This window comes from Xyrauchen texanus, chromosome 31, assembly GCF_025860055.1.
Source record: "Xyrauchen texanus isolate HMW12.3.18 chromosome 31, RBS_HiC_50CHRs, whole genome shotgun sequence".
NCBI lineage: Eukaryota > Metazoa > Chordata > Actinopteri > Cypriniformes > Catostomidae > Xyrauchen > Xyrauchen texanus.
In genome coordinates this window covers 16,775,148-16,789,231 of record NC_068306.1, presented here as the reverse complement: position 1 = coordinate 16,789,231, position 14,084 = coordinate 16,775,148, and the positions used below count along the sequence as shown (strand labels likewise).

Genomic DNA, 14,084 nt, shown 5'->3' with positions numbered 1-14,084 from the left:
GATTTTCCTTTTTGGGTGAAATATCGCTTTACACAGAAAAACAGCACATACTTATGATTACCGCAACTTCTTAGCACAACTCCTTTGTAATCGCAAATTCATTAATAATAATAACAACTAATTGCTTGATAACACTGTGTAACACAGTGGGGTTTTTTGGTCCCTGGGTAATTAGTGTTATTTCCTAATTGCTTATGCCTCAAAAGTATAGAAAATCCCCCACATTCCCCACAATCATTGCTTTTGTGACCAGGACAGTGATATTTTGAAATTTACCTACTTTCCAGAACATTCCAGATAGATTATGTGCTGAGTAAACTTGGAGAAACTTCTAGAACATTCTAGAACGTTACGGTAATATAAATAGTAGTATAAATATAGGGGCATTAAGCCCACCAGTTCAGTTTAGTTCCAGCTGCCTAAGTGGATACATATCTGCACTTTTCGGAGATGGCATCAAGAGGCTACAAGCATCCGGCAGACGCTTTTTGCTATGTCTGCAGCCAATTTATCAAGATAAGAGTGAAAAAGAACTCAGTGGAAGAAACTGCTAAGATGTGTGAGGCCTACAAGGCATATTTCGGCATTCCCGTCTGGATCAAGTCAAACCCTGGGTAGCTCATTTCACCTGCGAGCACTGCAAAAAAAAAAAAAAACTCTGGAATGTAAGATTTTGAAAATTGAAATTGAAAAATGTTGCGAGAATCTCTTTAACAAAACTCTTTTTAAGAACACATTAGTCATGGGTGAAATTAATGTATTTTTGTAGGATGGTACAGAGGGGAAACGAGAGCCATGAAGTTCGATATCCCAAGAATTTTGCAGTATCCCATTGACCACTCAAGCAACTGCTACTTCCGCATGGTGGACCCTTCAAAAGGAATGCACCTGCTATCATGTATACGGACCTTCCTTCATCCGTCGCCACGGTGCCCGTACCCACTCCTCCAGAGAGAGAGCAGCCATCTTTAGAAGACGTTGTAGATCCAGATGACATTTTCAGAGGCGGAACTGAGGAGAAAAACCCATACTACCCGAACCAAAAAGACCTCTTCGACTTGATTAGAGATCTTGGTCTCACCAAGTCCAGTGCCGAGCTTTTGATGTCTAGGCTCAAGCAGTGGAACTTGTTGGATGTGCAAGTCGCAGAACAGGGGAAGCATTTTCCAGCTTCTTCACCTGGCGAGATGGGCTCTGCTTCTGCCACAATGTGAGCCGTCTGTTCGAGGCAATCGGAAATCGCCTGTAACCAGAATGAGTGGCGTCTCTTCATTGTCAGCTCATCCAGGAGCCTCAATGCTGCTCCATAATGGTAACAAGTACCCATCTCTTCCCCTGGCTCACTCGGTGCACCTCAAAGAGGATTACAACAGCATCAAGACCTTGCTGGACGCCTTGAAGTATGAGGAGTACATTTGGGGGCTGATTCGTAAAAGTGATTTACAGTATAATCGTAAATCTCGAAAAACAACTCACTACTAAATCTTAAATCTTTTATAGTCCTTTTTGTATTACTTTAGCATAAATACATGTTAATTTGTATTCACATGTTTCTTTCTGATTTTATGTGAACGAAAAGACACAAATTCACCCATTTTCTCATTGGAAAAAGGTCAATTTTAAAATATCACTGACCTGGTCACAAAAGCAAAGTTTGTGGGGAATAATTTTTTATTTTTTATACTTTTGAGGCATAAGCGATTAGGAAATAACACTTACTACCCAGGAACAAAAATTGTGTTACATAATGTAATTATGCCATTGTTGGACATAATGAGGAGATATGCTCAGCATTGACACCATTTGTATTGTGGGCTGCTAAAACATTGCCACTCTGGGATTAATCTCACAGTAAATTTATAAATGTGTTGTCTTTGACTTACACTGACACCTAGGGGTTTGGGTGCATCATCATTTAAACACAACAGCTTTCAGTTACCGATGCCATTGTAGAAATTCACTATTCAGTCAGCCATGATTAATTTAATCCATGAGTAAAAGTAAGATTAAGCGAGTAGTTATCGGCTGGTCATGTGATCCTAAAATGGCAGCCCCCATGAGGAGACCCTCTCCATGTAGAATAAAAGCTTATATAAGGTTGCTGATATGACATGATTTTCTACACATGTTTTAAAATTACTATTCATTTCTTTAGGAGTTAACTTTTTAAATGAAACAAGAATTACTGGGTGCACCTTTAATTACTGCTTTAGCAAACAGGTAAAGCTTGTAAATGTGCATTGTAAAATCAATACAACACATTAACCTATTGTTCTTGTTAACCCACTTAAACTGTCTCTCATCCATAGAGAGCCTGAGCTCTTAATGAAATTCTAAATGAACATTTAAAATATATATATATACTTGTTATTATGGCTGACACCTTAAAACAACACCCCAAACCCTTACCCACCCCGTACGACGATACGAACAACCCCCTTTTTTTGGTCAGCACGCAATATCCAAACCAAAATCTGGATAATAAGGCAAAATAGGTTGGGAACCATTGTTCTAATCTAGAGTGTTCTAGACAATAGAAAGCATTCCATGAGAAAAGGAGTGTTCTCATTCCTAAATGAGGCTCCTTATTAAATTGCAAACTTTCTCTCATATGTTAGGCTGTATTTTCTTGGTTTGTGTTTCATGGGTGTGTGTTTTTTACAATTCTACATTCAAACCTATTGGAATGTGCGTAAATATCTCTCTTGAAAACCTGTCCAGAGGCAAAATTTCGAAGGTTTTGGTCAGATTCCTGCATTATTAATCCTTGGAATACCGCAGTTTTTAATTTTATTCTGAAAAAATGCTGTACCTGGTTCTGTCTAAGTGAGAGGTCCAGAGTTCCTCAAAGGTGAAGCTTTATCAGTCACACAGAGCGAAACGTGAGTCTGGTTACCACTGAACGGATTCAAAGAGCTCAACTAAAAAGTGCTCTGCATGAGTAGAGATCAGACTTGAACCACATGGCTCTCGCGTTAAGCTGTCCAACTGTTCCTTAGGAGAATGTCACATTCCAGAGATGCCATAGGAACATTCAATGAAAAAAAGTGTAGAATAAGGAATAAAGTGAAAAGACTTCAAAGGGATGTGATTGACAGTTAAGGTGGGAGGTTTGAAGGTATATTGGATAGTGGGAATTAAAGTTGTCTCTATGGAAACAGAAGCAGGGACAGAGAGAGATGTATTTTTTTAACACCTTTACTGCATTGCCAATCATCAGTCAGATGATAAACAAAGTGGTAAAAAATTCAGTGTTAAAATACTTCATTTAGAGGACCAAGGATGTAGCTTTCAGATAAAAACCTTCACTTCAAGTATGAATAACACTCTAAATCATAAAATGACATGGGGCCCACTGAGTAATGCCCTCCACTACACAAGAGGCACTTCTAAGTACACGTACAGTATCAGTATAATGTGGAATATCCTACAAGGAGCTTCTATTATCTCTTCAGTAATTGCATACGGTGTTTAAAAAAAGAGCCATCTGCTTCATGTCTTGGGTTCATTTCAGATAGCGACGTGGTGTTTCTAATCATATTATTTGTTTTAGCCTTCCAGGATTACACTCTCTAACTGAACACAATTTACCACCATAAACACTTTGAGTGGTACAGAAAACCAAAGGTACTTTTGAAATTCTTTCTAAAAAAAAAGGGACAACTCATACAGACTAGACATCAGGTTTAGTCTGCAGCCAATTAACAGTAATAACATGGGGAATCATTCCTGAAAATAATCATTGTAAGAAAACAAATCCTAAGAATCCACTTATTATATTGGTGCATAAAACTACAAGCAATTCGCTAGGAAGAAACAAACCCAGAACAGGTCAAAACATCGATTACATGTGCTTGAGGTGGAAAAAAACACAAATAAATGAAATGCACAAATAAAGGATGGGTATTTAAATTGTGGCATATTTACAAAAATCCTTAGGTTTTAGGGTGATGAAATTTCCAGTCACAATCATGTGCTTTTTGTTTTAGCCACAATTAAGTAATCTCGCCCAGTACCACTTATGCAAAAGCAGTGGGGAGGTAATTGCCAATGTAATGTGAGAGCCCACTTAAAACATTCTGAAACCATGATGGGAAAAAAACTACTGGATGCGTGCAAATACTTGTTGCTGAATATTCTACCAGCAATTGTGGCTGAAGCTTTTCAATTTCAAAGTTGCAGAGCATGTATAGAGCTGATTACTGTATGTCGCATTAAGTCTTGTAAAAGGCTGTATGGAATTAGTATGGCTCTAAATGGGTTTTATAAAGATTAATTTTATAGTCTAAGCTTTCTGTACATGCAAGTAGCAATCTCATTTATGTTGGCTTCTTATCAGGTTTTGCACATTAAAAATGTAATAGAGAGTGCCTTTTAAAAGCTTATCGATTAAAATTCCAGGATTTGAATTGATGTAGCAAAAAGGATGCAGAATTGTATTTTGAATTTAAGGAAGTACAATTAAAATATAATTACATTTATAGACATTGATGAGTGGAACTGCTTTTCACTTCAAAGTTACATGTTTCATATTATGTCATTTTTAAGTGTCTTATATGGAATTAGGATCATTTCTAAATGGGTTTTATTAAAAGTATGCTTGTGTAAAACTACTGTACATGCAAGTAACAATTTAATTTCTGGAAGATTCTTTTCAGGATTGTGCAACATTCAGAATTGATTTGAGAGTGCCTTTTAAATTTCATTTCAATTCCTGAACTCGCAACTGATTTGAATTGAGGTAGCAAACAGAGTGATGTAATTTTTGATAATAGAATACATGCTGTACAATAATGTTTTTAATATGAAAAACATTACATCATCAACACAATATATGTGATTTTCAACAAACATAAGATGATATATAAATAAACCAATGTTTGAAACACCACCTACTGAAATTCATATTTAACTTGAATATATTTCATTACACCCAATAAATTAACTGATGGAAGAACACTTTTCCCTCAGAACTCTCTAATTTCCCTTCAAGTATTTAAAATGGAGTCAAACAACATGATACAGACTTACCAGGCGGAAACCTTATGAAATGATTTGTTCTTACCCATTTTGTTGTTGATTTAGACAAATGAAAATTCTCTTCTGTGCGACCATATTTCCTTGAATTGCAGTTCAGTAAACTCATCTTCCAGTAATTCCAATTCAGCATTCTGTGTGGCGTGGCCAAATTCTAACTCATAAATTGAAAGGAAGCCAATTCTACATTCTGACAACTTTTCACAACCCTGCTGCTTTTCATTTCTGTAGAATTTATCTTTCATTTCACAAAGCTTCAAGTAAACATAAAAAATAAAACAACAGAATGAAAAATCAAAAAGACCATAATGATTTAGTAGTGCATCCAACCAGAAATCTCTATCAGGAAATCTTTAACAACATTCTTACATGCAGTTCTCATATATAAGGTTATTTTTCATCTCTTTCCTCACAGAACTCATTTCTGAATGCTCAGTGTATTCAGGAGGGACTAACTGTACCTGAGAGAAATGGAGTTCCCGTTGACAGACGATCTGCTCGGACTAAAGCCTCCCTGCCGGGCATAGCGCTCATCCCCACAGCACAGAATCATGAGGAAGGCTCTCTGAAAAGCCCGATTCAAAAAAGCATAGAGGAACGGGTTTAATCCCGAGTTGATGTAGCCCAACCAGAGCCAAGCTGTCCACATCTGCGTGGGCACGGTGTAATGGATGAAAGGGTCCACCACGTTTGTGATAAAGAAGGGCGCCCAGCACAGACAGAAGCAGCCCATTATGACGGCCAGTTTCTTGGCCGCCTTGGTTTCGTTCTTTATACGACTGGAGACGTGTTGATCTTGGTTAGGGTAAGTCATGGGGGCCGAACCTGCCTGATGCAACAAGCTGATTCGTCGAGCATGGCCAATAGCGGTGATGTAGATTCGCTGATACGCAAGAACCATCAGGGCCAAAGGCACATAGAAGGCCACAGCAGAACAGACCAGGGCATAGGGTTGGTTCACCATGAACACGCAAGAAGTTGTATTATGAGAAACGTTTAATTTTCTGTGTTCGACCTGGAAAATGTAAGCATAGAATGTTAAATGAATATAATGATATATACTGCAGACTCCAAGAAATCAAAATCGTAGGTTTGTGTCTTGTAGTCCATGTCTGTTAGCTGTAAATCCACCTATATAATACTGTACTCCTAATAGTGTACAAAATATAACATTATCTAGGGATGCACCAATCCTGGATTGGTATCAGCTCCGATACTGACGTTTTTAAATGGATTGGGTATCGGGACGAGCCCGATCTAAATCCGATACAGTGTTTTAGTCATGTTTGTTACTCTCAAGCTCCAAAAATGACATAAATAACCATAAAAACGCCAGTTAAGAAGTCCATATGACTCGTGTATTTCATTCAAAGCCACTTGAAAACATATGGTAGCTTTGTAACTCGCAAAAGGCTGTGTTTAATAAGAAAATATATAGTATGCATGCGCAGCATGTTAGTGAATGACACGGCTCTGTTGACACAAATACATGGAACATGAAGGCCGGCGATGCGCTCAAGCTCTCAGAGCGGTGCGCAATATTTGAGGCCTCCACACATTTAATTAGGTTCTTATTCAAAATCTGGTGAAATGCTCCTCCTGTGCCATTCCACATGCATGCTATAAGCGAACCGAACTATTAAGCGTGTACATCTGAGATGAAACATTTCAGATGTACACGCTCAATAGTTCGGTTTCATGGGGAGCGCATCGCTTCGATTTCATGGGGTCTTTGCCAACCAGGAGAGCATTTCTTTACAAAACTCTGGTATAAGAATGTAGCCTAAAGACATCTAGCAGAGAGTAATTACTTTAACTTATTTTGTAAAGATTTCAGACTAACAAGAAAGCATCCGACATCTTGAACTCCTCACTTACAATTTTCTCAATTCCAAACGTATTCCAGCTTTGCATGATGGGCAGGAACGAGATGAAAAATGGGATGACCCAGCATCCAATCAACATCAGTGACACTCTCACTGGTGTCATCTTGTTACTGTAGATCAGAGGCTGGCAGCAGATTGCATAGTACCTACCAGGGACAAGAGGTGCAAATAATATTAAGACAATTGTATATCTCGAGAATGGCTCATGGATTCTGCCAGGCAGTACAGTGTCTTGCGTAACCACCGCATCCCTACATACTTTTTATTCCCTGAAGGTTCTACTAATCTTTCCTTGAAAAACCAATGCTGTAAATTGTACCACAAGAAAATATGTGCTCATTGGAGAATGCACAGGCAAACACATTATGAGTTATGGGAAGCATATGAATGGAGATAGGACTCAGTAGGATAGATAAATGAAATGTTTTTCAACAGATGGATAGAGAGAGACTTTGGCTATGTTTGGAACGGAATATTAGCTTATTGAGTACTGCACAATTTATACTCTATGCTGCCTACTATTTATTAAAAATAGTAAGTTACAATAGGGGTTATTCCACAACAGCTATTTCAAATAGTAGTATGCTACATTGTTATCACATGACTTCATCATGTTGCATGCTTAATTCATCAAGTGATGCCCAGTTTTCATATCAACAATTATTTAGCATTTTAAATCTTTGAAATTTTAAGCACAAATGTTTTAACATTTGACAGTCTGACCAAATAAAGAATAAAAAAAAGAGATGTTAAAGTTAATATTGTTCCAGTTAATTCATTACACTGGAAATTGAAGGTTACGTTGAGGGCACTACATTGTGGTATACAGTATTACACACAGTAAGCATACATTGTATACTACATATACTGTATACTACAAGGTTAAGTCTACATCAGTCGGCTGCGAAGGAAAGCTAGAAGCATTGCCAGCGATGTAACACCCTGGACACTCCCTGTTCGACTTTCTACCATCTGGCAGGCGATACAGGACAATAGAGTCCCGTTCAAACAGACTGATCCATATACAGGATAATTGTGTCTAGACTGTTGGAGCACTTCCCTCACTGGAAATCACACACATGCTGCTACCAGTATTCTTTAGTGCACCTATTTATTGACTTGATTTATATATTCTTGACTTGATCTATCGATATCGATCTATCTATCTATCTATCTATCTATCTATCTATCTATCTATCTATCTATCTATCTATCTATCTATCTATCTATCTATCTATCTATCTATCTACATACTGCAGCAATAGTACGAGTAGTATAGTATTCATGTTACTGCCATATGGCCCATGTGTGGTGCATAAACCACTGCTGCTCTCTTTTGGGCCAAGGGAACTGCAGTCTTCTTAATGGGTGAGAAAGAGAGGATTTGCATACATATTGCAGCAAATGACATAATTAGCTGACATGCTGAAAAGCCCCTGGAGTTAGCATGAAGACATAAACTATGTTTCTTTTTTGTGCACATTTAACATACAGGTCAATCTATGAGAGCATTATTGTAAATAAAAATACAACTGTACAATCAAAGAAATATAACAATTAGAAACTGGACAAAATATAAATTATAGTTCACAATTTAGCACAATTTTAACAAATTCAGCCCAGCATCTCTTTGTTTAGCACAGCAGGGTACCACAGAAGAATTGCATCACATTGTAACCAAAACACCACCGCGCCTAAGCACTACCGAAACAATCACGATCTCACCTCAGGCGCAAAAATTGTCCGAAACGGACATGCTTAGAAAATCGCTAAATGCCAAAATGCAAATCCTGTAATTTAGATGGAAAAATATCCTAAACAATATGCATATATGGCACGTTATGTGTCTTAATTTTATATTTAGAAACTTAATGATCAAATAAGGCAAAAGACATTTACACGGCTTTCTCAAAACAACACTTTTTTTTTGGCGCCAACAAAGTCTAATTTGGGACCTCTTTACTCAAATTGCCATGGCAACCTCAGCAGTTCTTTATGTACGTAGATAACATTAGTTTTTAAGTTAATCAAGGTTTCTTACCCCAAATAAACAGACTAAAATCAAAGAAAATGCACTGTTCTGGAATTTGTCCATTGAGAATCTGACAGCTTTTTAATCAAAACCACTACTTTTTGTCACAATAGCCAAGCTGTTTGTATTAGAGAGCTTCATGAATGCACTCACCTATCGAGTGCAATGCAGCACAAGTGCAGGATAGATGCAGTGGTTAGTAGAACATCCAGTGAGGTGCGGACCAAGCAGAACGTGTCTCCATAACTCCACTGACCTGTGGTCAACTCTATGGCTGCCAGGGGCATCACAACAAGAGCAACTAGAAGGTCAGCAAATGCCAGTGATACAATGAAGAAGTTGGTTTTCTTCTTCCTATATTTAGGTTCAAAGCAATAAATAAATAACAACTAATATTACTAAACACAGACAATGAAAATAATTGAGGTTCTAGTGTCCATTCTCATTCTAAATACTCATGTTTGTCTTTTAACAATATATTTTTTCATTCTTTTTGATCTTCGCATTATACAGTTCCCTTTCAGCATGTGCATGATAACTGAATTAATCAAAATGACCCTTTTCCTCTTAACCACATAACAGTAGATAAAACATTTAGGCTAAAATTATTTAACATGGTGTTGCATTTAAATTCAAATGCTTCATATATCATGTTGGCAGCATTGTGCTAGCAATGCCAAGTTCATGGGTTCCATTCCCAGGTAACACACATCCTGATAAAATGTATACCTTGAGGGCACTGTGAGGGGTCATTCAGAAAGAATGCATTCTTGCATTAAAAAGAGCTAGATGCTGCACAACAAATTCTTAATCACACCATATCTTAAAAACATGGCACTCATTTGCGAGATGCAAAAAAAAAAGAAAACTGAAATGTGTCATAATGGTCAAACGTGTGCATTTAGCATGTATTTATATAGAAAAACAATTACAAAAACAGTGCAGATTGCGAGTAAAGATGCTGACTTCCACCCCTGGAGTCACGAGTTCGAATCCATGGTGTGCTGAGTGACTCCAGCCAGGTCTCCTAAGCAACCAAATTGGCCCGGTTGCTAGGGAGGGTAGAGTCACATGGGGTAACTTCCTTGTGGTCGCTATAATGTTGTTCTCATTCTCGGTGGGGCAAGTGGTGAGTTGTGCGTGGATGCCGTGGAGAATAGCATGAAGCTTCCACACGTGCTATGTCTCCGTGGTAACGCGCTCAACAAGCCACATGATAAGATGCGTGGATTGACTGTCTCAGAAAACAGAGAAACAGAGATTCATCCTCCACCACCCGGATTGAGGCGAGTCACTACGCCACCACGAGGACTTAGAGTGCATTGGGAATTTGGCATTCCAAATTGGGGGAAAAAGGGGAGAAAATCCCAAACAAAAGCAAAACAATAAAAACAGTGCAGATGCATGCAAAAACATATTCAGTGTTAATTTCCCTTTGGATAAAAGCATCAGTCAAATGCATATATGTACACAAAATGCAAAAATATACATAAGAGGAGGGTCTGATTGGAGGGAAGAGTGAAAAAACAAGCACTTTCTGTTAAACTTTCACTGATTTGGTTTGATAAATGTAACATCTAAATCTTGCATTATTGACATAGCAATACTAAATCTGTATGAAAGCACCATACCTTAGCTGTCTGTCTTTACAAAGTGCCACCATCACAAGCAAATTTCCAAGTGCAGTCATTATAATGATGGCCACCAGGAAGATAGATAGTGTGATCCTCTCCACAGGGTTGAAAATGTGTTTAGACACAATTTCATCCACTGAACTGCAGACAAAAAACAAACAAACAAAAAGATATAGTGAACCGGTTCATGTTATAAATCAAGCATTTTCCTTTTTTTTTCTTTTCTCCCCAATCTGGCATGCCCAATTCCCAATGCGCTCTAGGTCTTCGTGGTGGTGTAGTGACTCGCCTCAATGCGGGTGGCGGAGGACGAATCTCAGTTGCCTCCGCATCTGAGACAGTCAATCCGCACATCTTATCACGTGGCTTGTTGAGCGCATTACAGCAGAGATCTATCATGTGTGTAGGCTTCCCACTATTCTCTGTGGCATCCACGCACAACTCCCAACCGAGAGCGAGAACCACAGTATATTGACCACGATGAGGTTAACCCAATGTGACTCTACTCACCCTTGCAACCAGGCCAATTGGTTGCTTAGGAAGCCTGGCTGGAGTCACTCAGCACACCCTGGATTCGAACTTGCGATTCCAGGTGTGGTAGTCAGCGTCTTTACTTGCTGAGCTACCCAGGACCCCTGGCATTTTCCATTCTTATTGTTTTTTCCTTTGTTATACATTTTTATTGAACTGAATGTAGTTAAAGGTGAAATAATTGAATAATTATTAAATAATTTCACACCATTTGTATGTTGAAACCCCCATACAAATGTGAACACTGGCAATATAAAACAAAACATGGCTCTGTTTGTTTGAGCAATAGAACCAGCCCGACACAGAAACATTGTCTCAACTAATAGTGTGAGTTTGGGGCAGGACTATCTATTTGTTCAGACATGGCAGACTGGGGGAGCATTCTGGAAACCTGAAACCATAAAGTACTGTGCAAAAGTGTTCGGCACATAAGATGTTTCAAAAAACATTTGTCTCAAGATGGTTATTTATATCTTCAGCTTTAGTGTGTCATTAGGACATATACATTTTAGACTCCCAAACATTCCTTTTGCAAATATAATACAACAGAAAAGAAGAACAGGGAACTCTGCAACAGATGCACACGTCCAGAGAATCTACAGCCACTTCCAGGACAGCGGCGACATGCAGCGCATGTGGCAGGGCATCTAGACCATCTCCAATTACAGGACATCACCTGACAGTGATGCATACCTATACTCGTTTTGAGGCGCAGAATGACGTGGCAGTGAGTAAGACCACCCCTCCTCCCATTGACCAGGTTCTATGTCTTACCACAGCTGATGTGACGTCTTACCACAGCTGATGTGAGGATAATTCTACACAGAGTCAACCCAGGGAAGGCTGCTGGACCAGACAACATTCCTGGCAGAGTGCTCAGAGGATATGCAGACCACCTGGCAGATGTTCTTACTGACATCTTCAACATCTCCCTGAGGCCATCACCATCACAATCATCCCAGTCCTAAGAAGTCTTCAGTGTCCTGCCTCAACAACTACCTTCCCATTGCAGTCACACCCATCATCATGAAGTGCTTAGAGAGGCTTGTCATGTGGCACATCATGACCCAGCTGCCCCCCTCACTGGACCCCCTTCAGTTTGCGTATCATCCCAACTGCTCAACAGACGACACCATTGTCACCCTCCATCTGGCCCTCACCCATCTGGACAAAAAGAAAACATACGTTCCAATGTTGTTCATAGACTTTAGTTCAGCATTCAATACAATCATTCCTCAGCACCTGATTGGAAAGCTGAACCTGCAGGGCCTTATCACCTCCCTCTGCATCTGGATCCTGGACTTGCTGACTGGGAGACCTCAGTCAGTCTGAATCGGGAGCAGCATCTCCACCACACTGAGCACTGGGGCCCCCCCAGGGCTATGTGCTCAGTCCACTGCTGTTCACTCTGCTGACTCACGAATGTGCACCCATGCACAGCTCGAATCACATCATCAAGTTCGCCGATGACATGACCGTGGTGGGTCTCATCAGCAAGAACAATGAGTCAGCATACAGAGGTGGAGTGGCTAACGTACTGGTGCATAGCCAACAACCTGTCTCTGTACGTGGACAAAACAAAAGAGATGGTTGTTGACTTCTGGAGAGCACGGAGAGACCACTCTCCGCTGAACATCGACGGCTCCTCTGTAGAGATTGTCAAGAGCACCAAATTCCTTGGTGTTCACCTGGCGAAGAACCTCACCTGGTCCCTCAACACCAGTTCCATAACCAAGAAAGCCCAGCAGCATCTCTACTTTCTGCGAAGGCTGAGAAAAGCTCATCTCCCCCTATCAGGAACTATCGAGTCATCCTGAGCAGCCCCTGCAGAGGATAGTGAGGACAGCTGAGAAGATCATAGGGGTCTCTCTTCCCTCCATCATAGACATTTACACCACATGCTGCATCTGCAAAGCCACCAGCATTGTGGATGACCCCACGCACCCCTCACACAAACTCTTCACCCTCCTGCCATCTGGCAAAAGGTACCGAAGCATTCGGGCCCTCACGGCCAGACTGTGTAACAGTTTCTTCCCCCAAGCCATCCGACTCCTCAACACTCAGAGACTGGACTGACAACACACACACACACACACACTCAACTGAACACCATCTGACTCCCTTTGTAATTTTCCACATATCTGTATTATCTATGCAGAATTTATTTTTTTTTTTTTTTGCTGCTACTGTATTCAAAAAATATTGTACTTATTTTCTTGTCACTTATAACTGGCTGCTACCCCAATAACTGCTATGTTGTCACGAACCCCGCTCCTCTGCCCCATCCCCGCTTCGTCGCACACACACTCACTCCCTCGACCTCACTCCCTCGCTCCGCCCCCTCAAGCTTTTCACGCTCTTTTTGCTCGCTCGAGCCCTCACGCCCACTTTGCTCCTACTCGCTCACATGCTCGTAGGTTATCTCCCTTCCTCGAGTTTCTCACGCGTTTCCAATCCCCCAGAACATTATGACCACCTGCACTCGCGTCATCTGCACTCCTGCACATTAGTTTCACCTGCACTCGTCTCATCACCTGTCATGATTTACACCTGCACTTGCCCCTATATATATCACTACCTTTTCGTCTCACGGTTGCTGGTTATTGTATTTAGTTTCCCGTGTCTTTGCTTCCCGCTAGTCTCGTCTAGTTTTGACCTCCTCTCATTCACCTCTTAGCTTGCCAGCTCCCCTTGTTCCCCTGTCTTTTGCTCCCACTAGTCCCGTCTCGCTGATCCTGTTTACCCCGGCTTTGACCCTCGCTCCCCTCTACTACTCTCCCGGATTTAGCCCCCTTTACTCTCTTTGATTACCCGGCTTTTGACCCTACGCTTCCCTCGACAACTCTTCACTGGATTTACCCTTTTTCTGTACTTTTGCCTGCCTGCAATAAAACGCAGTTTGACTTACATTGTGACTGTCTCTTCTTGTGCGGGTTACATATGTCCATATATACTGTAGTATAA

At 40.3% G+C, this 14,084-nt stretch overlaps 1 protein-coding gene across 1 annotated transcript in view; it reads right to left on the bottom strand.

Annotated features, from left to right (window-relative positions):
• LOC127625458 (5-hydroxytryptamine receptor 4-like) overlaps positions 1 to 14,084 on the bottom strand; it is a 38,512-nt gene that overhangs the window by 4,336 nt on the left and 20,092 nt on the right. Inside the window, exons 2-5 of the mRNA XM_052100764.1 lie at positions 10,587 to 10,730; positions 9,109 to 9,309; positions 6,916 to 7,069; positions 5,499 to 6,052 (exon numbers count right to left, since the gene is read on the bottom strand). Coding sequence (XP_051956724.1) covers positions 5,499 to 6,052; positions 6,916 to 7,069; positions 9,109 to 9,309; positions 10,587 to 10,730 — 1,053 coding nt within the window. The remainder of the gene's footprint in view (positions 1 to 5,498; positions 6,053 to 6,915; positions 7,070 to 9,108; positions 9,310 to 10,586; positions 10,731 to 14,084) is intronic.